The sequence below is a fragment of the Argiope bruennichi genome, chromosome X1, assembly GCF_947563725.1.
Source record: "Argiope bruennichi chromosome X1, qqArgBrue1.1, whole genome shotgun sequence".
Taxonomy (NCBI): Eukaryota; Metazoa; Arthropoda; class Arachnida; order Araneae; family Araneidae; genus Argiope; species Argiope bruennichi.
Window position 1 is genome coordinate 83,010,986 of NC_079162.1, and position 25,541 is coordinate 83,036,526.

Sequence of the window (25,541 nt, forward strand, 5' to 3'; positions counted from 1 at the left end):
TGTATTGGTAGTATGCAAATAATTTTAATAAAAATTATATAATTTTATTATTCTTAAAATGAAGATAAGACTCTTTGCGTATTCATTTGCAAGCAAACTTCCACTTTTAATGAATCTTCAGTACGAAATTTAAAGCTGAATTTATAGTGAAGGTTTTCATCATTTTTTTTTTCAAACTTATTGTGGTAAATAAAAATGTGTCTAGTTGTCAAAATTATACAACTAGAAATAACTTTTAAGAAATATTATGTAATTGGATGCTGCTTCATAATGTTCTGGTTTTATTTAAAAAATAATTCTAATTTTACTTGTATTGAATGCTTTTTTTTTCTCTTTCATTATATAATTCAAGTTTAGAATTTCTTAAGGATTTGAATAAATATATATTTCTTTCATTGCGTAGCTTAAAATACAGAATACGATTTTACTGCTTTCTTCTGTAATGTGGAAAAAATTTCTCTATTGTTTATTTGAAATAAAATATTTATGGATTCCAAACGTCAGTATTGCTTTAATTTTTCTCTAATTATAAATTGAATATGAGTTTGTATAAATTCCTCAATGAATTATTCCTTTAATACTAGGTACTTTTACCACCTAAAATATCTATTTTAATTAATTGCTTAATATATTTTTCAGTTGAAAATGATATTCCTCGAGTTTTTTGCGAGGCATTCTTTGTAAATTCTTTTCTATTTCAAATGTCTTTTCCATTTTTGCTATTTAACATAGCAGTTTAATCATACTGAATTAAAATTCCTAAGAAATATTATGTTGTTTGATCATATATATCTGTTCGCTTTGACTAAGCAGTTATTTTCTAGACTCTTTTGCATTTGGTATCACAAAGAATTAATAAAACAATGGGATATATAATGTATATTATTTGTAATTTATGACACTATATACTTGAACATGTAACTATAAGCTATATTTAAATTGAATTCAAAAATTTTGTGTCATATAATTCACAATTTTTTATAATGGGATTGTCAAACATAAATTATTTTGTACATTTGTTTGAAAAGATGAAAGCAATCAATTTTATTGTAAAAAATATTTTAAAAAACTGCGTTTTTAAACATATATATTTTATATATTGATATTTTAAATATATATACTTTATGATATTTGCAATGACTTCATGATATTTTTTTTATTATATGTCATGTAAATTATACAAAAACAAAAGTTTCATCGCATTTATATGCGGTACATTAAAAAAAAAATGAATTGGCGTCAGAGAAAGCAAAAATGACATGTATCCTGAAAGCCTCCTGCCATTGTTGAATCTCTCATACGTTTTTCTGCATCAGAAGAAAACCTCTATTTTTCTTCTTCAGGATTTTCAGTTATTCCGGTACGTCTCGTCAAATCGGCATGACATACCCTACAAAAATATAAATAAGTTAATTTTCGGAAAACTCCTGCAAATACATAAATTTATTTAAATTTGAAAAAAAAAATGTTTAAAAAATATTGTCTAAGTGAAAAGGAATGCAAATCTGATTATTTATTTATTTAAAAAAAAAGAAAATGGACACACTCCATATAATGTCTTTAGTTGCTTTCTTCATATTTAACTTTCAACAAATTTAAATGCATTTAAAAAAATCAATTAACCTTTCATATTTGAGAAATTGAAAAAAATTCAGAGCTGAAAGAGTTAAATAGATTTTCTTCACTTCTATATATAAATTAGCTGATTATAACCAATTTTGAAACTATCACCTTTACAGCAAAATGTTGTGAAACGTTTTAATTTTTTTTTTTTTTCTTTCTAGTTTAGCTTTGAAATTATCTTTTTGAATTACTCTTTTTCTTTTTTGTTGTTGTTTTATCTTATTCTCATTTAGTCATTTCTCTTTTTTCACATTTCAAGAGTTTTTATTATTACAAGTAAAAAAATAATAATGGAATTTGTTAATAAAACTCGATGAAATTTGCACTTTGTTTCAGTTCAAAATAATGATGAATTTTTTCAGGAAATATCCCAACTTTTCCTCATATTTTTTTTAATTAAAATTAAAATAAATTTATATTAATATAATTTTATATCATTCCGAATTCTTGTTTTCACCATTCTGTACATAAATTAAACAGATTTCTATAATTAGAAGATAGCATTTTTTATTAATAAATAATATAATAATTATTAATTTTCACGAAGTGGTAAAGTTAAAAGGTTTTGACTTGCTTTTCTGCAATCATAAAAAAATTCTTTAGATAAATACTAAATAATTTAAAACTTGAACTAAAGTATTAATTCCCAGTTCACTCTGCTACTGCATTTATACTGCCTTTATTTATTTATTGCAGGAATGGGAGAGAGAAAGAATAAAACTGAAAGAAAAAAAAATCTGGAAAGTAGGAGTAGCGGTGACTTAGCTGAGATTAGCAACTAAAACCGGATTTTGAACATCATAGTCTAGAGCATTGACAACAGTTGATGTAAGGAAATGGACGTAATCTGTATTAGATTACTGATTTTATCAGTTATCTTAAGCCATATCCCCCCCTGGGGGTCACCTAAGGCTCGGTGATGAGAAGATTTCAATATGGTTGTTGGTTCTCGCCGCCTTGTTTAGTACAGAAATGGTGTAGGTTTGGGCACCCCCTACCAATGATGAGACGTACTTCCTTGGGAGGGACTGTACTGTGGCTGTTGGTGGTCCTTATGTCTTAGTCAAAATTCTGACTATGTTGTTGTGATTTTCCGACGATTCAAATATTCGGTGTGCTTTCGAACGGAACGGAGTGGTCACTCTTGTTTATCTCAAGCCAGGTCCATTTGTACGATTCCCCCCTTCCCAAATAAACAATTTTATTGGGCTATGTGCATAGTTAATTTCACTTCGACTAAAATGTTTAGTCGTCTGAATAGCCCGTGTATATGATTATACCAAAAAAATAACCGTTTGCTCGTTGTGTATTTCTGTTATAAGAGCGCAAGAGGCCCTATGAAAGATTTTTTTTTTATCTTGTATAGCTAAACGACTTATTTTTTCTCTAAATTTCTTTAATTCAGTTTCAGCTTGTCAAATGCTTTATTATCTTAATGGAATGTCAGAAAAGAAAATCTTCGAAAACTATGTTTTTTTGTTAGTTAAATTGTTCTTATCTTAAACCTCAGTTATCGTCAATGAATAACTTTTAAGGCTTTTAATTCACTTGTGTATTTTATAACCGTGCCCTGTATTCAATTAAAAAGGCAGCAGAACATTTTTCCCTTTTTAAAAAACTTTGAATAAGTTAGATATGAATTGTACAGCTTATTTTAAAGTTGTATTGAACCATTTTTGTATTCAATGCGATGTATAACGTGTTTCTTTCTAAAATTACAATTTATTATTAGAATTATTTTTAAATTATTACATTTTTAGGTAATAATTACTATTACTTTATGCATTGAAATTCCTCACTTTTTATTTATCAACTATGCATTATTCATTAAAATTGGTAAATACTAAAAATAAATCTTTATTTCTATTTTTAATATAAAAATTGTTTTTGTCTTTTTTTCTGTACTTGTTTTAGAAGTCATTTTTTTTTAATTCCTGTTTTTGAATAAATCGATTTTTTTTGCCCCGGTAGCTTCGAACTAAGAGGTTCGAATTTATTTAATAGTCAATTTTTATCTATTTCCGGTATGAAAGCACATCGTGCAACAGTTAATCCGAGCTTTCTTTTTATACATGAATTCAGCCTTTAAAAAACTTTCAAATATCAAAGAGAGAGAGAGAGAGAGAGAGAGATAATTGAAAAAATGCTTTGTAATAAACTGTGATTCATTAAAAGAAAAAGAAGTAGAAAATAAATGAAAAGACGCATTGATTACATTGCGTTAAGGTTCAGTAGTAAATAATTTTAATTTATTTTTACAGTTCATACTTCAGTATGTTTCATATGTTTTTTTATTAAAATAATTTTGTTTCTGAGCTTTATGGAACATTGAATGAAGTGTAAAAAATAACTGTTATTCAACAGTCTTGATTAAGAAAATTTCACGGAAAAAATGAAATACTTCCTTATGGTTTTTATACAATAAATATAATTTTTTTTCAGAAATAAATTAACAATGAGAACTGTGGATAGTACAATAAAATTATTGAATTCAAAGCATTTCACTTATCAAAAATATCGATTAAACTAATTAAAATTGCATATTATAACTATTAAAAAACTCATTTACTTTTAATAAAAACAGAATAGCTTCTTAAAAAAATCTAAATAATTTTAAAATTTATCATGTTTCATTAAATTACATTAAAGTAATAACTTCGTTTCGTTTGTTATAACCAATTGAAGCCGATTTCATGATCTTCAAAAGTCAATGAGAGGCGTGGAGTTGAATTTATAGCGTGCCTGTATTTGCCTTATAATTTGTTTTGTTTATCAAAAATTGTCCATTTAATCATCAAAAATGGCGACTAGTGCAGTCTATTGATTTGTAAAAGAATCTTCGATAAAGGTGTGCACTCTCTCCAAGTTAATCACATAAACTTTTGATTTACAACTAAATAGTAGAACAATTAAAAATAGCATGTATGCGCTTGGATTTATCAGTGAAATAAAGAATAAATAGCGTCCGAAACCGAGCAATTATTTTTCACCCCACTCCTAGTCCCATTCTTATCTCTTTTGGTTTTACAATCATTAAATATATGAAAAACTTTCCTTCATGGCGTATTCTCAAGACACATTAGGGGCATGTCTAAACCCCCTTGTCCACCCTCACTACGCCACTGGCCTAACGATGAAAAGAATCTGCTTCTACGGAAGAGGGAGTGGTTTTTGAAAGGCTGCTGGTATCAGGAAGAATGTTGGGACATTTGTCGGTGTAGGACCTTTAAGTTTTCGATTATTGCAAGGTTTTTCCAATTGGTAATAACTAAATTTTTAATCCAAATTTAATTCTATACAAGTTACATTAAATTTTTATTACACAATATTTAAAAAAAAACTAAAATAGATGTGTTACTTAATTTTTTTAATTTGATGAAGCGAAAACTTAAAAAAAAAAAATTATTATATCATTGAAATTTCAAACATTTTTTAAAAATGAAAACTGATGCTTCTATTTATTTATTTATTTATTTTATGAGGAGATTCACTGTTTCAGTTAGCATGTGAAAAATATAGTCGTCCCTAAAAGAGTTTCTTGTTAAGAAGCTACTTAAAAGCTAGAAAGGAATTAAAATTATTGAAATTTCATTGGCATGTCTTACACATACTCCCTGTAACTGCCATTATCATCATCTAACAATTCATCACCACTGTGCGCAACTTCAATGTCTTCACATTCATCACCACTGTGCGCATCTTCATTGTCTTCAAATTCATCACCACTGTGCGCATCTTCATTGTCTTCAAATTCATCATCACTTTGCGCAGCTTCAATGTCTTCAAATTCATCATCCTCTTGAAATAAATCGTCACCTCTGTATAGCGCATCATATAAGAAAAACGCTCTGTAAACAAATAAAGAAAGTATGAGTATTTTCCATTTTCGGAAAAATATTTCATCCATTTATATTCCGTCCTTTATTAATGCTCGGTCTAGGATCAATAAAGGACGTCGATCTGAATATTTACACTTAAATAAAGCGAAAAAAAAAAACTAATTTTGTATGGAGGCATTAAACTTAAATGATATACCGATCCACATAAACAAGGTCTAAGTTTATTCGGACCAGGAGGAAAAACAGGTTTTATAGCAACATAGGTATTTCTGAAAACACGATAGAAAAAAAAAAAAAAAAAAAAAGAACAATTACAACTTTGATTTTTTTCCTGATACTTTGCATCGTTTCTTTATTACCTGCTTTCCTATTTCGGTAAATACTATGATCGCAGTGATTACTTTCAAAACTGATCGTGAGTGAATATTAGCAATTCTAAAAAGAATTTATATTCCTTTTCAGTTGGGAAAAAATTTCTTTTCACTGATAAGTATTTCCAAACATGGATGTAAGGCGCCACTATCATTTAGTGACCCTTCTGAAGAGCCTGATGAGAAAATTAATCGCCAAGCAGAGAAGAAGGTTTGAAAGAGAGAGAGATGAGAAAATTAATTGTCAAGCAGAGAAGAAGGTTTGAAAGAGAGAGAGATGAGAAAATTAATCGTCAAGCAGAGAAGAAGGTTTGAAAGAGAGAGAGATGAGAAAATCAATCGTCAAGCAGAGAAGAAGGTTTGAGAGAGAGAGTAGGGGGAGTTTGAGGGGGAGAGAGAGAGTAGGGGGAGTTTGAGGGGGAGAGAGAGAGTAGGGGGAGTTTGAGGGGGAGAGAGAGAGTAGGGGGAGTTTGAGGGGGAGAGAGAGAGTAGGGGGAGTTTGAGGGGGAGAGAGAGAGTAGGGGGAGTTTGAGGGGGAGAGAGAGAGACCCAATGCCAATGATATGGGGATTTTTAGAAGCTCCTAGGCTCGATGGCCTTTTATCTTCTATTCGGCTGAAATGATAGTTAAGTAACAAACAAAATATATTGAGCGTAACGTTGAGGGTTTTATTATAAAAATTTTATTTTTAAAGATACTTAATAAGATAGGGGGAAAAAAAAAAAGGAAAAGAGAGAGAGACCCACGAAGCTCGGTAGAAAGTAGAAATGGGTCGGACCGTTCACTTCACGGTTCCAGAATCGCAGATCCGTTCCTAGGTACGGATCTGAAACTCAAATGGAATTATTGCAGAAAATTACTTTAATAATAACGTTTTAAATATTAAAACTTAATTATTAACCGAATAATTTAATAAACTATTATTTATAATAATATAATTTTCATATCATTAATAATATTAATATCTCTATCAATAAATTCCATTTGTTGCATTTTATTTAAATTAATAAAAATAATATTAATTAACAATTTTCTTAAAAATAACAAATATTTTTTTTCTGTATTTCCTATAATAAATATATGTTCCTTGATACACTTTTCAGTAATTCGGCGAAGGCATGCGACATTATTAAGTTAAACTGCATTGTTTAGTTTTGAATGCAGCCTTTCTATAAATTTGTTATTATTTTCTGGAGACAAGTTATTCACTTTAGCATTCAATGATGAAATTACACTTCAAATTTCTAATCAACTCAATTCAATTTAATCAAACTTTTAATCAAATCTGACTAGCTCCCTACTCTACAAAATTTCTTATTCATCGTTAAATAACTTTAAATAACTTCTTATAATTATTGGATATATTCAAAAGTCTTCTTATAATTATTCAATATTCAAAAGTTTTAATCCGTTAATAACTCTAATGATAAAATTTTATTTTCATTGATTTGCCAACGAATTTAACTATCACTAAAATTTAAACAATATATTGGACTTACTTTAATACAGTACAATTCCTAGTATCCAGCCTAATGTGGCGGAAGGGCAGACCGAATAACAAAAAAGCCTGATAAACGGCAATGCTATGAACTCATTTCTTTGCCCACCATTATAACAAAACTCACTGTTATAATATGTATTTTCTCGGTTCTTCTTGAGTGCTAAGCCCTCCATTTATCTCAAACCACGTAGAATGTGATAATATTAATCAATTAAAAATCAAATAAAAAATATTGTTTCAGATATTTATATAACGCCATTATGTATGCCTCTTATAGGAATGAAGCTACAATATACGGTTTTTGCTTCATTTTACATGTTTTGTCTATAGCAAATCCCTTGGAAATATCATCATATTTTTCGTTTCTTGAAGGGGAGAAAAAAACTTATTTCAATTCAATAAATAAAATGAGTAAAGAATAAAATAGTTTTTGACTAATGTTGGGTTTCAAATAAGTTATTATTATTATCTTCAAATTCCAGAAAGAGTGTTCAGTAAATGTGTTGATAATTGGCAAAGTCAATACAATTTTCAGAGCAGTAACAAAATTTGGATACAGCTCAAATATTTTTTAAAAATAAACATGGTTATATTGTGATTCTAAAAGACAAAACTCAATGACAAATTTTGAATTTATTAAATAAATCAATGCAATCGTTATCTTTTTGCAAAATCGCATTTAAGTCTTTGTAAAATGAAAGAAGATCTTCTTCAGTCAGTTTACGAATATTATTCGAACTCTCATGTTCTCATGAAATCTCATGCTCGTGATAAATCTCTAATCATTTCTTAAAAGAAATAATGGGACTATTATTAGAAAATATGGAATTCAGAAATATTTTTTTCAAATGAAATTGGCATCGACTTCGTCTCATTATCAGAGTCACCGGCATTAGTTTTCAGCCAGGATATGCCGACATATTCAATTATTTGACATATATTTTTTTTAACAACAAAACCTTATTATGTGTGTGACTCTGAAGAACCTAAATAGAGGATATCTTTATCTTTATTAACTTTTAAGCCTTCTTCCAAAACTTAGCCCACAACAAAATTATTAGCTGCAAGCTCGGACTTTAAACGATGTTGTGATTTTTTTTTTATTTGAAACAAAAAAAACTTTAAATAAAATTTGACATTTAATAATGCGCATTGGCCTATATACATGGTCTATCCGTGTACATCTGAAAGACAGAACTTTTAATAATCGAATTCATTTTAATTAATTTATATTTTGTCAAAAGTCTTTTTATAGAGGAAAAATAATCCAAAATATCTGGGTCACAAACCCCTTAATAATGAATGGTTTGTCCAAATATTAATATATTATAATATATATTTTAAAAAATCATATAATATTTTTTAAAGACCCGCCAAGCCTCTAAGTGCAGAAGAGGTATTCCTACCATACACCCAGTGAGCTGGTTGAAGATGCTTTATTCTTAGTAAAAATTGTCTTTCTTTAACGATAACAAGCTGGAAATTTGATCTTTATAAAGCATACCCCTCCCCCTTTTCCCGGCAAAGGTCAGTTCTTTAAGAAGATAAGAAATATTATTTTTGCAGGAAAGACTCGCCGCACTCTCCATAAGGAGGCGCTGTATGAAAATAATCGATATAAAGAATTCACTGGAAAGGAAAAGAAGGATTTCGATCAATGATTCCAATTCTAGTCCAGTTTATTAAAGCAATTAGTATGGTAATTTTTTTGTGACATATAAGAATTGAAGCCTTTAGTTCGAAAGTTGTTTTTTAAATAAGAAAGCTTAAAAAAATAAGTTTTTTTTTTTTTTTTTTAAATCACGCTATTATATAAGTATTTGCATACAAGTACAGTTTATTCCTTTTCAATCATATATCATAAAATATAATATAGAAAATAACTCAATAAAATAATAAATCATAAACCAATTAAAATAAATGTTAGTCATGGATTTATTTTATTATAATTTCTATTTCGTTATTTTTATTAAAATTATGCTTTATTAAAATCATTTTTAATAAAAATATATTTCATTTTATCACAAAATGAATAGAATGATAGGAAAAATTGAAAAAATAAAACGAATTTTCAATGTACTATTTGAAGTTGTTATAATAATTACACTTTTCCTTCCAGAATTAATAAGAAATATGGTAGGTATTTTAGTTGTAAAATTAAATTTAATGCAGAAAGTAAAACGGCTGACAAAGTATGAGAATTTAGTAAATATTAAGCTTTTAATTTTAGCTTTAGATAACAAAATATTTTTAAAGTAAGAATATGAATGTTTGGAACACATTTAGAAAATTCGGTAGAGACATAAATAATCTTAAATATTTAACCTTTTAATCATATACTTTAAAAAAAGTGAAGTAAAATTCAAATTTGTTTCGCAGATGAAATGATCTACAGATTATAACACGAGAAATTTTATTAACTTGAAAATAAAATTAAAACATTTTATATAATTTATGTTATACATCTACTTAGAAGCAGGTTCTTTTTTATTCAATAGTATATCCAAAATATTTTTTATAAATTTTCAATATTATATCCAAAATATCAATGATAACTATTTATTAATATAATAATTAGTTATCACTGAGATTCCTATATCTTGGAAAATAACGAAGTTTTATTTTAATTGCAGGTCTGCAATCTCAGAAATATGGTTGAAAACAGATCCGATTTATAACAGGACAATAATTTTTCCACCAGCATTATTAATTAAGGTTATGCCATCTAATATCTACTTAACATTCTCTATCCATCATTTCAAATATTCCCCAGAAAAAGGGAAAAAATTACTGAAGTTATCTTTGTTATTCTTAAAATGTGAGTCATTCTGCAGAAACCAAGATAAACTTGGCAAAACTTCCATTTCATTTTTTCAGTTCTATTAAACTCTTAGAATACATCCAGATGTTATTTAAGAGAAGGTAATTTAACTTATTTATATATCGATCTGCATATTTTCATAGATTAGAAATGAACTGTTTGTTAATGAAATTTGTTAATGATTTTTATTAAATGAATCATTATGTTCTGCCTCGTATATTGAAAATGCTAGTAGCCATTATCCCATTGGTAGAAGCTTGAAGAAGGGTACCGATACGAATGTCATCCTTAACATCTGACCACAATTCAAGATTTCATGGTCCATCGAACATGACATAAATGGAACAAAAATTATTATTGGAAACTCTGGATTTGCCTTTAGTTATCACAATGCATTCTTTTTTAAATTAAACTTAAATCTTAAACCTGCAGATTAAGCATCGTTTGCAACATAATGTGGTGGATCAACGATATTTGTAGGTATCTGACATTCTCTTCAATTTAATATTTCCTCTGTAGCAATAATTTGAAACTTCTCGAAACAAATATTTATTCTTTTAGATTTATAAAGCTTATAAGGGAAAGAAGGTTCGAGTTACTTTAAATGTTTCTGATAACAAACTATGTTTGGAAAAAAGAGTAAAATCTGGTAAAGTATCGAATTTTACAGACAAAACTTTAAAGAAAAACTATCAGAAATTAAAATTATTTTAAAAAAATCAATTATGCATTCAAGAGAAGAAAAAAACACGTCGTGAAAGTTAAGGGGTAGGAATGAATCTACGACTATTGGTTTAATCTACGGCGCATTACCGATTTATTCGATAGAGTTTAAGCTTGTCGTACACCTCAACTATCTAATTAGTTTATACGTACTATTTCATTAGATGAGCCTTTTTCTATTACAGTTAAGAGATAGAAAATAATCTAATTAGCTAGATCATTGGAATTACAGGCGTAAACCATAGCATAGGATATGTTAAATTTTAATAGCAATTAATATAACATGTTTTCAATGAAACATTATAAATACAGTTACTAACAGACTTAAACTATTTATAGGATCGCTGATAAATGCAAAAAATTGTCAAGAGTTTTTTGACGATGAATAAAACATCTTTTAGGCCATGAAACTCCACAGACTTGAAAATTTGATTTTTGATTTGAAATTTACGATGCAATTTTGTCACTAAAAGCTTTAGAAAATATATAGTCTTCCACAACTTAAATTAAACTCAGTACCCAAAAACAGACAATAGAAATCAAACGCACAACATATTTCTATTGGAGCGCGGGAAATTCTCTCAAAGTGAAATTAAATTTCATTATCTCAAGTACAAAAAGAGAATTCTAACAGTTAAAAATAAGTAAAACGGTTCGAAAAGTAGAAATCTACAAAAGAAATGATGATCTGGACACTATTAATAATGTTTTATTAGCAGGTACAGTATCTGTAAAAACAGTCGAACTCTAATTCCCCAAAATGGCTTGAGGGAAAAAAAAATTAAAAGAAATCCGTTAGCAAAGTCTTTCCGAATAAAGACAGTAAAACAATTGATTTTGGCTGATACATTCAAGCAATTTTAATGTAATACGGTATGTAAGTATACACAAAATAAACAGCATTGTTTTTGTAGCCATTGATTTAATGTGTTATAAGCAAATTTATTTATATTTTTCGCCAATGGGATATCACTTTTTCGTCAATTACCCGGATATTTGATTATCCGAATTAGAAATGATCCCATTTAAACAAGATAATTGGAATTTTATTGTAATCGGTCCCATTATTTATGTTACCAATTTATTTAAAATTTTAATATGAATAATTAATAATTAGAAATGGCTGAATAGAAATAAAACAAGAATTAACTCTCAACTGCCCCGTTATGTGAAAGTATAATGAAAATCGCAGACCTCTAATCCTTGATCTCTGCTACCGATCCAAATATAAAAAAAATGTAAATAAAGCGTGAAATTTAAAATTCCATAGCTAACTACTATTCATGCTTAGTTTTATTCGCACACATAAATACAAAGCCTGCATAAGTCTCTCGACGTTCAAGCAAAAGCTGGAAATTCGCATCGGCGAGTTTATTACTTCGTCCAGTATTACAAACAGTGTTGGACAGTTCTATTTACTGACGTTGTTCAAAGAAAAGTAGGCAATTTGATTGATGCCTTTAGTAAGATGTGTGTCCAGAATAATTAGTTTTCCGGTTGCAGCGTTTTGATCACAATATTTAATAGCATTATATAAAATATTCTAATTACAATTCTTGAAAGCTTTATTCGCCACTCGAACTAGCCGTATGAGCAATAAATACATAGCTTTAGTACGAAAAATTAGTATAGTAAAATATTCGTACAAAAATAGTACGAATCAAAACGACAACTGGAAGGGAGGGGGAAGGGTTAAAAGTCGAAAGAAAATGCATCTAGCACGGACGTAAATCGGAGTCAAAAATTACCAAAGAATTCCGGAAATGCTCTCATCTATATTAATACGTATCACTCCTCAGCAGAATACAATAGTTCTAGTCCTGAGAAATTGAAATGAAAAATATCTTGCGAATCCCAAAACGCGCAGAAATTCAAAGCATTTACTTCTTGGTTTGTTTACTGCTATCATGTTGTCATCTATTGAGCTATAATTGAAATGTGCTTTTCAATGCAGTCAATAAACATAAAAATATAAATACCAATATTGCTCAAAATTAACCCTTTCGTGGAAATAATACACGAGAAGAAAATATTTTAAAAGCCCCTACAACAATGATACATAAACAGTGGAATTTAAGGCGTAGATGTTTTGTTAACGATGGTGTCACACTTGCGTGTTGTAAAAATCTTAAATCTAAGTATTACAAATAAAATAAATAAATCAAGATTTAAAAAAAGTAAGTCATATTGAAGTAAAAGCACTTAAAAAATGCTACTTACAATCGCTTTAAGGTATTAAAAATTTTATAATAAAAGTAATTATAATTAGTAGTTTAATAACCTGGATAATCTAATAGTACAATTGAAGACAAAGAGAAGAATGTAATCAATAGATTTTTTGCAAAATATAACATGGCGAAAGCATTTTACTTATATCTATTGAATTCATTAATAATACTTAACTTATCATACACTGAAAATCTAATCAAAGTACACACAAGCTAGAAATGAAAATTCTGTTTATGAAAATTTAAATAATTCATAAAATTGTTATAAAATAAACCATGCGCCTTTCGATACATTTAAATTCATAGATGATTTAATTTCAAGTATGATATATATACAATATCATTAAAGGATGTTATTATTACTTTCTGTATATATCATTATAAAGTACATCATAAATCCATCACATTATTAACATATATTTATATTATTTCTGTCCATTTTCCACTTTGATTTTTTTAAGTCATCAACTACTGAGCTTCATATATGACTTTTAAAATGTAATATGCAAAATTTCAATAAGTATGCTATTTTTTATTAATCAAAACGCTTAAATGCTATTAGTTCACAAGTATTTACAGCAAAGTACAATTTATATTTTTAAAACAATGTTTAGAGAATTAAGACAATAACAAGATTTGAGAGTACTAAATAATTTATAATGAATGCTTTAAGCAAATTACTCATTATTTCGACAAGTCTAAAAGGTAATCACATGAATTTATTAAAATATTGCTTTTACTTACCTGACGATAACTATTCCGATCATCAAACTCAGAACAAAAACAGTGCTCCAGTCAATTACGAAATTCTGGAAATCGGCCATTGCATCTAAAATGACAATGAAAATTTATAGCTTGCTGAAAATGCTGATTGCAATGAAATTATTTCTGATTAATGCTGATTGCAATGAAATTATTTCATTATTCAATTATATCCTACCATAAAATTGAATAAAATATCACTGAGACTTCACTTTATCAAAATTACTAACTATGATGTGGTGTTCTTGCCGTTTGTATCATAAAAACATTTGATAAAAATAAACATCATTTTTAGAAAGTACAACTCTTTAATAATTTGATAGAACTGAATGGCATTATAGTAGTTTTAAATATATCCAAGAGGTATTTTATAAATAAAGCTACGATTTAAAAGAGAAAAAGAATATATATACATATATATATATATATATATTACAACACTACGTTAAATATTAGTATCAAACAAATGTAGACGAAAACTTAATTCTTAAATTGAATACAAAGTTTTGAAAATATTACTAAAAAAAATTAAATAAACAATTCCACACTTTTCATATTTAAAATTCTATTCAAACTTACCAAGAGTACAAGTCAACGACAACAAATTGAATAATTCAAATACTATTATTTAAAATTATATCCAGGGTTAAATTTCAAAATGAAATATTTAAGATATTATTATTTTAAAAATGGAGACAATTACAGCACTAAAGCTCTATAGCAGACGTAACTAAGAAGACCAAGCTTAGTGGCCAACGGATAACTCTCGATGATGTCCACTCTCGATGAGAGACAAATTTAGACTGATATTCTATGCTCGTTTGTATCTGCTTTATAACCTATGCTTGTTTTTCAACTTCCCAAAATGGGGAAAACAATTTTTTTATATATAAAAAACTTCAACAAAACATGAGCTGGGTTCTTGGAAAGAAATATTATTTTTACCCACGCATTAAGATTGCAATTCTATATCCGATTGTAATTCTATCTCCTCTTTCCGTTCCTTACCTTATTAGAGTTTATTTATATAAAATTTTCTATAAATAAAAATTTCGATCGACCGCTTTTGATAATTATGGAATAAGTCACTAGCTGAGAGTTATATTCGTGGAAATGTTTTGCACGTGAAACAGCATGAAATAAAATTTATTAAATAGGGGGAATCAGTAAAAGTAAAAATATAGAATAAATGGAAATTTTATATGAATGAAAATCACAGGTAAAAAATAATTGATACATGTTAATAAGAATCATTATTTATTTAGCAAGGAATTTTTTTTATTTACCTCTTCTGCATTTGCAAATATGCCTCTTTCCCTTTGATATATTTAGAATCTGTTTCTAGCAAAATTTTGAACTTCAAGCGGATATTTTGTTATTAAATATATCAAGATTCTTGATTAAATAAAATTAAAGTAAAGTTGGATGTACATCATATGGCAAATTTAACATTTTCTGTTTTCATTGTAATATTTATTGAACTTTTGCAATTCTTTTATGTATAATTTTACACTATAACTCTTCCATAATTCTCTTTAATTAAATGCTGGTGAGGTGTGGTTATTTGGAGAGAGGCAAAGAGGCTTTGAATGCTAAGGTGTCATTCTCGACATCTGATCATGGTTCAAATTATTGAGGATTGTACCATAGTGCCTTTTCGTATAGCTTCAAAACGGAACCTTCGTAAATTATACACAATTAAACTCATGCTTTAATTAGAAGGATTATTTATTGGGACCACATGAAATGACGTATATATTCATTTTTTTATTAGACGTAAAAAGTTGGAACAGTAAATAATTTTGAACAAATACAAAATGAGCCCATAATATTTGTTTGACTCTACGACACTGACAATTACTATACTCTTTGTATAAAATGAGTAGTTATGCACACCTCATTTATACATTAAAATATCACGCTTACTTTCTGTAATAAGTCGGTTGAATTTATAATGTGTTTTTGATAATGTAATTGTATGTGAATTATATATGATATATACGATGTAAATGACAGGGGAATATATTTTCTGAAAAGCCTTTCCAAAACAAACATAATAATAAAGCTCATACAACCACAAACAACGTTTTAACATTTGTCTGAAAAATTTTATGTTATTCATATATTATTTTAATCACAATATAATTGCTTTTATTCAGCATTGGTTATAAATATAATTTTTCAGATGTAACACTTATTTTATTTATGATATACAGAGGGTCCCAAAAATATCGACCTCTACATTTATTCCTCAAATATTAATCATAGATATATATTATAAATTATTAGTTACGTAAAAAAGGTACAGAATTTTATTTTAACATTTTAATGACCGCACGTCTGTGTATTCAAACTTCGCCAGATGACGGCAATATTTGAAGAATTAATTCAAAAAAAATCTTGTTACGTTCATCGATGATCACACAGAGAGTGTGGTACCGGTTAATAACCATCACACATAAGTTGTGCGAGCGGATGCTAACAGTTGTTCGGGCTATCATACACATGTTGCACGAATTGCACTGAAGTTATCAATTTTGAAGTTGAGAATTGAACAATTAATCATTTTTCAACAAGTGGAATTCCTTGCTTCTCTAGTAAGGAAACATCTGGACTGGGAGCCATTTTCCCCATGGAATGTTGTTTATATTCTTTTGTCTGCACAGAAGTGATCTGAACTTATATAAAGAGACAGCTGCGCTAGCAGAAATCTGTTGAACAGACATACATTGTTTTCTAACAGTTTTAAAATTAAAAGTGCTAAAATATGAGATAAAATTAGGTCAAACAGTCAAAGAAATTGCAATAATTTTAAAAGACAGTGTTTAATTTTTGCATGTGCATGTTAAAATTTTTTCTTTAACTCTATGTAAACATGTAAAATAAAAAAAAAAAATGTAAAAATAAAAATAACTGTAGAAAGAAACTTAACATCAACGTTATGTGATTAAATAATAAAATAGTTTTAACATACATTTCGAAAAACAAAAATGGAATTTATACAAATTTTGTTAAAATTAATTTTGAAAACTGATTAAAAAATCAGAGAAAAATAATATGGCAATGAAATTAATATCGCTATAAAGCTAATTTTTTCAATTTTAAGATGGTGTAAAAATATTTTTTGTGCGGTGATTTTTTCACATGTTATGGAAGAAAAACGTTTCATCTTTCAATCCCCATTTCACTCTTTTTAAAGGGCAGTCCTTCTGGTGTTAAGAAACATGTGTATCAAACGTTGTTCGAATCCGCTAAGGGGTATGGAGTGGGATATGTTCCAAACAAACAAACGTTTTTCAAAAAAACGTTCACTAAAATCGATCATAATTATAATTTCATCCTGAAAAATGTCAAGTTCTTGGTTTCTCGATCAGGTTTCAAAATCATAATGTTGGTAAATTTGGTCAATGCTTTAAAAACTGATTTTAATATAGGATACAAATGTTATAAAAACAACTTATATTTTTCAGATTATATTTGTTTCCTTTCCAAGAGCAATTTTTTTTAACAAATGGTATAGAAAACGATGCAGTTGTCCTTTCCGATTATTTAATTTTTTCAAAATGTTTTAGACTTTTTACAGTATAAATACTACTTTTTTCTGTATTTTTTTATTAAGATCTTATGATCATTAATACTTCGGACTCATATTTTGCAAGTGATTTAGTTTAGTTACATTAACGTCCCGTTTTAAAGCAACACTAGGGCTATTTCAGGACGGCCCTCGTAATTTTGAGCCATGGTCAGATAACGCAGACGACACCTGAACTGGCATCCCCCTCTCCACACCACACCGCACCAACGGGAGGACGTTTGGCCAGGACGTTTAACGTGCACCAGACCCTCTTACACGACGGTTCTTCCATAGAAATCGGGTCTTGAACCTGAAACCCATCGTTTCTGAAGCCGAGACCTTACCACCAGACCACCGAGGTCCTTTTCTTTGCAAGTGATGTATTTTTCATGAGAATGAATGATTTAGATGGTAGCTATGATTTATTATTATTATTTACTAAATATATGTATTTGGGCATTTCATAAGATGGCTATTTTTTTAGTTGCCGGATGAAAGCATCTGCGGTAATCAATTTGTTATTCAGTTGTAATGTAGCTCAAATACGTACTTTATAATTAGTTATGCACTGCGAAATTATTGTGATTTCATATTTTGTCCAAATTATAAATAATCTTAATTAAAACTCGTATTTTGAAAACTCATTCTACTAAATTTTTAACAGCTAAATTTAAGGTCCTTAAACACTAACTTAATTAGCTGCAAATGATGCAGGACATTTTCATTTTGTTTATGCATCAAAATGTAATTCAAATGTAATGCATTTTTTGTACACTGGTTCTTTTTTTTTCTTGTATTTTCTTATTTAATTCCTGTTTGTTTGTAGCAATCAATGCTTTTAAAGTATCAAAAATTAATTAATTAAAATTGGATGACATGAAAAAATTAACATTAATGAAAGCTAATTATATACATGCAAAAAGGGGGAGGGGTATGCAGGCCGTCATTTTATGTAGTTATGTCCCTGGTTCTGTAGCTATAAATTACTCCGATTCATTTAATACAAATATTGCTACTATACATCACCATTCATTCGCCCAGTACTGAAACATCAAACAAACGAAAAAGTTCTGGTCACAATTAAAAATAATTTATTATTTTTGTAATTTAAATTTAAGTCTCGAAATATTTGCCATTTGCTGTATTTATAAATATATCTTCAAAATTTTGCGGTATTAAAGCTATAGTCCAAATAACATATTGATTCTAGTTTTCCTCTGTTAACTGTAAGGGTAACCAGTTTTGAAGGTTCTATTTTATTTTTAAGGCTTTTGAATTGGCAGCTGTAGATCTTGGCATGACCATGTAAGCAGATTAATCCAATTTTAAAACAATTATTTCAGTATTTCTATATTACTGTAATCATGGAACTTTATGAAAATACGCAAAGTTATTTATTTATTTATTATTATTATTTTTTCATGACTTAGTGTTTATCCGTCTTTAAAAGTGGTCAATATACAGGTAAAGAATAGATTTCTTTTCTATTTCTGATGGGAGAATTTGTGATGTAATGAAAAGTGACAAAACATGGACCGGTGTTTTTATATTACTAGAAATGCTTGATAATTATGAGATGAAGGCAAAATTAACCAAAAAAAAAAAGAAACAGAAACAGAAAAGAGAACATTAGGAAGACTGTAGAACGGAAGGTCTTGTACGTAGATGAAAAGAAAAACTAATTGCCATACAAAATTGTCAGATATGCTACGTCCAGAACTTTCGTAGGTTTTTGAAACGTATGATAAAGTTTATTCGATATTTGGATATTTGCTTACTTTTCCAAAAATAAAGAACATCGAAATTGGGAAGCTGCTCAAAAATTTAAAGAACATTATTCATAGAATATAGAATCAGAATTTGGTAATGAAATGGTACATTTCAAATTCTACAATTCAGAACCTATCGAAATAAACGGAGAAAAAAATAGTACCTGCAAAGAATTTGTATGAAATCACTTATGGTAATAAATTACAATCAACTTACTCGAGTGCAATGGCTGTGTTGAAAATTTACAAATGCTTAAAGATCAGAAATGCAAGCAATTTCACGAATCTAAAGCTGCTGAAGAACTGTTATAGTTTGTCGATAATTCAAAAATGCTTGAACTTTCTAGTTATCATGGCCAATGAATATGATGTATGAAAAAATTTGATTTCAAAGACAGTTTAAAAGAATATGTATAAATAAAAATTGAGGTAAGTTACAACATAAGATTATGCATAGTATAAAAATAAAAGATATAATGTTAAATTATGATTTGTTTCATAACTCTATCACATAATATTGTTTTTAATTTCAAAAATATCCAATCGTATAAATAAAGAGAGTTTAAGTGATGTTAACAAGTTTTGGTACCTTTTTACTAAATATTATATTTCTATTTTGGTACCTTTACTAAAATAAAATATTTCGATTTATTCTAACATTTTTTTCTTAAAAATTCTTAATGAAATATTTTTAAGTCAACAATTTTTAAATAATTAATTTAGTTCATTAAATAATTTTAAACTATTATTTTTGATAATAATAAATTTATTCACTTAATTTTGAACTTTATTATTGATTAATTAAAGTAAGATAATAAAACCCATTTAATTATTTTAATATGCATTTTCACTAAATAAATTAAGATACAGATATAAAGTTGAATGAAAAATACCATTGAGCTCATGAGACAAAGAACTTTGGCACTGTCTATTCCAGTTTGAATAGAATATAAATTGGGATATTTTTCCTCAGCAGTTCTCGGTTTATGATAGAACTTGTAATAGTTAATGAAAAAAAAAATGGGGATTTATGAACGCAAAATGTTTTTTAAGTGAATAAATTGCCTTTTTTGTTTTAAATTTCAATAAATAAACACTAAACTGATTTATTTGTCAAGAATAATTTTTGAGATACAAAATTTCAATGCTTGGACTGTAATGTTCATCCTAATGTAATGTAAATAGGCAAAGAAATAAATAAATCACATTATCATTTTATATAATCAAAAAAATTAGAATAAAAAAAGATAAAGGATAGCAATTATATACATACATATATATATATATATAAGCATTATTTTATGTGAAGCAGAATGCAATTAAAGACAGTGAAGATACTTTAAATTTCATTTTGAAGAAGCAGGCATATGTACAAGCGAGCACAGAACGACACAGAAAAGGAATATGATGAAAAAGCTCTTGAACATTTTATCCCTGGTCTTATACAACCTTAGATTTTGATAGGGAAAATATTATTTTACAGTGCTAATATATTATTAAGATTCTGATAGGGATTTCTGACGCATGTCAATCACATGTAAGGGAAACACAGGGATCTTTTAAAAAGAATGTGCTTACTGGACATTTTTTATCTATTCACGCCGAGCGTGTGAAAGTTTAGCAATTTTCAACAATTTTATAAAACTTCTCTTGAATTAATTAAGTAGAGAAAGTGGAATTAAATCAAGAAATAGCGCAAATAAGTTTAGTTCACGTTACTTTCTAATCATCATGCAATTTATCTCGAAGGATGTCTCAGAATAATTTAATGCCTGTTGTCTCAAATTGTCAAAATCCGCCACTGATAATATGCTTGTTTACTTCGCGTCATATAAAAAATATGAGTAAGCATAAAATAAATTTAAAACTTTTTTCTATGGATTCTTTCTTTCAAAACGCAATTAATTCTTCTGATTGGGAACAAATCATTGCTGCTTATTTTTTCTAATTGTGGCGCTTCCATCTCGTCTGCAGTTCTCAGCTTCCATATTGATCAGCACAGTGATAAAATTAGGATTCTTCCCACTGAAATTAAATTGCTAACTAGTGAGCAAATTAAATTGCAAAAAAGAATATTAAATAAAGACTGTACTTTACAAGGACTGACGCAGATTTCGAACTTTTAGTTGTTTGAATTCTCCATAGTTTGTTGCTAACTACTGAGATTGTAGTGTAATTCTAATACTGCCTCTCTCAAATCAAGTAATGATGATTTCTTTCAGAAAAATTGGAACTAGAATTCTTCATTTCCTTTTCTTTATTGGATAAATAAAGAAATTATGCCTCATTATTCTCTTATCGTCAATATCATACCAATGTGGGAGTATAGTAAAATAAGCTTGTAGCACCTTCTATCTAGAGTTATACCGAAAAAAGTTTTTTTTTTTTTTTTTTTTTTTTTTTTTGATTTAGAGAATTTAAAAAAATATTAGCTTTATTATTTTGTAGGTTTTAATAATTTATAGCGATTTTACATGAAAATATAAATAAAATGTAGGGTATCCTGATAAAATTTTAGAATTCTACTAAGCACTACAATGTGAGTATCAAAGGAAGTAACTGTTTTGTAATTTTGTAGGGAAACATTCAGCGTCACTGAACATATGAACTACAGCACCATCCAGTATCGGATGAAAAATGAAAAAATAAACCCATAAACAGATGCTCAATTTAGAATATGGCTTAGCTATCTTTTTAGGGAAAAATTCAATTACGGACACTGACAACGACAGGAGATTTCAAAAACAAAAAGTTACACGGAAGAAAAGACGACCACTCTCAATTAACCAAAAACATTAAAAACCTCATAGAAAAAAATTCAATGGGGGAAAAATGAACCAGGAAAGAAAATAAAAGAAATAATCAAAAAATCCCCCATTCGTTCTTAAGCGAACCAATAAATATAAAACTATCCTCCAACGACTTAATGAAAACCATCATATAAAATGGGAGGCCAAACCATTACGCAAATGTTTCCACTTCTTCCTGACAACAGAAGGTCCCCTCAAATTAACAATATATTTAATATTTAGATAAAGAAAACATAGAATCTCCTCCCAAACAGAAAAGGCAACTAACATTTTTATTAAAGGTTTCCCGATGGGAGGAAATTGATATATTTGAGAGGAAATTACGGTAGAACTTAAATAATATATGTGTGTGTGTGTACGTTTTAAATTCATTCACCATTGAAAGATACACAAGCGATGTTGTTTACTGGTCTCAAAACTACATTACATTGCATGCCGTCCGATAATGGATGGCGTGAAATTGTACAGAGACAGTCAAATTGCCTCCAGCCTTGGTAATTTTTATAAATTTTCCCAATTTTTCGTAGAGATATATGATTATCATTATATAAATTGTAGGCTATTATGAAAGTCTGGTCTGCTATAGGAAACAGACTCGTCATAGTTACAAGCGTTCCATAACATTTCTCGAGCCATAATATGGCGGAAAGGGTCAGAGTTCCAAGACCATAAAACAACTTTATTGATTTCTCTGAGCCTCGGCACACACTGGGAAAAGCGTCTTGATACAGCTCAACATATAAATGATGATACTGATTCCAAGGCCATTCTCCCTCATAAACGTTCATACCTCCGAAATGTACAGTTTGCGATGGATAGGGATAAACGTACTGGTTGAGATTCTAGTTTCACTCACCACTGCAAAATATGTACAAGGTGTTGGAAACTAGCTTCTTCCAGTTCTTTATTTAATGCAACGGGCAGAACGGCTGCTTTTATTTATACATTAGGTCAAGATTGTAGTGCCATCGAAGTCTAATGGCGACGACATGATATGTTTTGGTGGAGTATCTGGACTCAATGGTCCTTAATCTCCGAGACCTGATAATTAATTTATTTCACCTGAGTTAGAGAATGATTTAAACCTAAATATTTTAATACTTGTCTGCTGTTGAATCTGTAAGCGAATTATTATTTTTAAAAAAGCAATGGATAATTAAAATAATATAATTTTGAAGAATGGGAAGATCACTTAATTGTCTATTTTACCTGTCGTTTTAGCATGTCTTTGTCGATTCCGTCTGGCTTTGCAAGGGCGTTGAAGGGTTAATGATCATGACTTTCCTTGTTAGCCCTGATAAGGGCATGTACGGTCATTTATCATTTTCCTTTTGTTGCTACTGACCAAGGAGGAGTGTCCGGGGTCTTCTTTTTTTCCCTAGGATTTCTTGGGTCATATTTGGGGATATTTATTATTACTTGGTTATTGTGGTTGTCTATTGTATGGAAAAAGTTTTCTGCTAATTTTTTTAAGTATTCCGTTATTGTTTGTATTTTGAGTTCTTTGAGTATTTGTTTGTTTCTTACACATCTCGGTGCTCTGGCTATTTCTCTAGTTAATCTATTTTGCGTTGTTACTAGTTTATTTATGTGTGATTTGGCTGCCGCACCCCATACTGATGACGCTTAGCTCATTATTGGCCTAATTATGGTCTTGTATAGTAGAAACTTATTTTTCAGATCCAGAGAGAGTCTGGATCCTTTCCTCATTATATGGTATAGTTTCGATTTGCACGCTTTTACTTTGTTTCTTATGTTGTATATGTGCTCTTTATATGTTAGTCTTCGGTCAATTGTTATTCCAAGATATTTCGTTTTGCCACTCCATTGTATATTTCTTCTGAATAGTTTTGGTGGGTCAGGGATGTTTCTCTTTCTCGTAAAGTAGACAGCCTGGCACTTGTCCGTGTTCACCTTAACCTTCCAGCTGATTAATCATTTGCCGAACTCATCCAAATAACTATTGATCTCGTCCATGATATTTATGGATTCACCGGCGCTCATGATGGCAGTGACATCGGCGAATAGACATTATTGGGTGGTAGTTCCTGGGGCTGGGGATATCATTAATGTAGATATTGAACGGTATTGATCCAATCTTGGATCTCTGTACTACTCCAGCCTCAATTACGCGTTCTGAGGAGAGATTTCTCCCTACTCGAACGGTAAAGTGACTTCTTCGTAGATATGTAACCATGAGCCTGATAATGCTACCAGGGATCCACATCTTTATTAGCTTGTATAACAGGCTGTCTATCCAGACTCTGTCAAGATAGTAGATTTATGAGCCTGTAACTGCTTGGGTCTTGTGGGGTTTTTCCTGGTTTGAGTATGGGGAAAATTGTTGCTGTCTTCCATGCATTTGGAAAATATTGTAATTTTAGGATTGCATTAATAATTTCAGTTAGTCTAATTATTGATTTTATTGGTAATCTTTTAACCATTTTATTGGCTATGTTATCTAATCCGGGGTTTTTTCCTTCCTTGAGTTTATTTATTATTTCCATTATTTCCGATGGTTTGCATTCTTCTGCTACTTCTAATCGTTTTTTGTTAAAGAATTTCTCTAGCCTTTTTTTGACTACATAATCAGTGGGGGAGAGGGGCCGCGAGAAAAGTTATTTTCTTTGAATTGCCTTTCATAAATTTCTGCAATTGCATCGGCCTTCTCCTGATCGGTGTATATTATTGTGTTTTTTGTTAGTAAGGAGGGCATTATGTTGTGACTTTTGGTATACGCTTTAATTTGCCACCATATGGATTTGTCAGCTTGGTTTAAGTTTTCTATTCTGTTTTTCTCTCTTTTTTGGTATGCTATTGCGTGTAGTTTCCTTAGATAATTTTGGGCTCTATTGTATGGGTTTTTATCGTTATGGTATGGGTTTTGTCGTTGGTATATTTTTCTTAGCCTGTTTCTTATTTGCGTTTCTTGTTTTATTTCTAACAACAATTTCTCGTTCTTTTTAGTTTTCCATTTCCCTGCTGTTTCTATTGAGCTCTGAAGTTCGTGGGTAAATCTTTTTATCTCTACTTCAATGTCCATTTCGTGTACTGGTTTAAAGTCGTTTGTTGGCTTATTCAGGATGTTTTGCTGGAATTTTTTCCAATCAGGTATAAAGATTTTGTTGTTGCATGAAACTGTGCTGGTATCTATCCAGAAATGCACAGGTTGATGGTCGCTTGCCTGTTCATTGACGCTCATTGTCTACTATATCTTGTAGATTTTTCTGGTGCGTGTATGGTTAGTGTGGCTTTCTCAGTGAAGCTAAGCAATTGCTTTCCTAGTTTGCAACTCCTTGCACAGTTCCATGCTCTATTTTTGGCGTTGAAATCCCCAGCTATAAATGTTGTTCTATTGTATGCAAGTAAGCTTTCCAGGTCCATTGTGAGCATTGCGTCGTTTAGTGGGGGATTATTATAGATTGAGATAACGTTTATGGGTTCAAATGCCTCAAAGTTGGCCTCAACTATCGTGGCTTCAACATAATAGAGCCTAGGGTTTGGTAAGTGGTGATGCGG

General features: G+C 29.2%; 1 protein-coding gene across 5 annotated transcripts in view; it reads right to left on the bottom strand.

Annotated features, from left to right (window-relative positions):
- Positions 1-1,175: 1,175 nt before the first annotated feature.
- LOC129959472 (probable DNA-directed RNA polymerase subunit delta) overlaps positions 1,176-25,541 on the bottom strand; it is a 74,843-nt gene continuing 50,477 nt past the window's right edge. For 4 of the 5 annotated variants that reach the window (XM_056072316.1, XM_056072317.1, XM_056072319.1 and 1 more), the window contains 3 exons: positions 13,852-13,936; positions 5,229-5,471; positions 1,176-1,390 (listed from right to left, as the gene is read on the bottom strand). In XM_056072316.1, coding sequence (XP_055928291.1) covers positions 1,327-1,390; positions 5,229-5,471; positions 13,852-13,931 — 387 coding nt within the window. In that variant the 5' untranslated portion in view covers positions 13,932-13,936 and the 3' untranslated portion in view covers positions 1,176-1,326. The remainder of the gene's footprint in view (positions 1,391-5,228; positions 5,472-13,851; positions 13,937-25,541) is intronic. The other variant, XM_056072320.1, reaches the window with a different exon arrangement.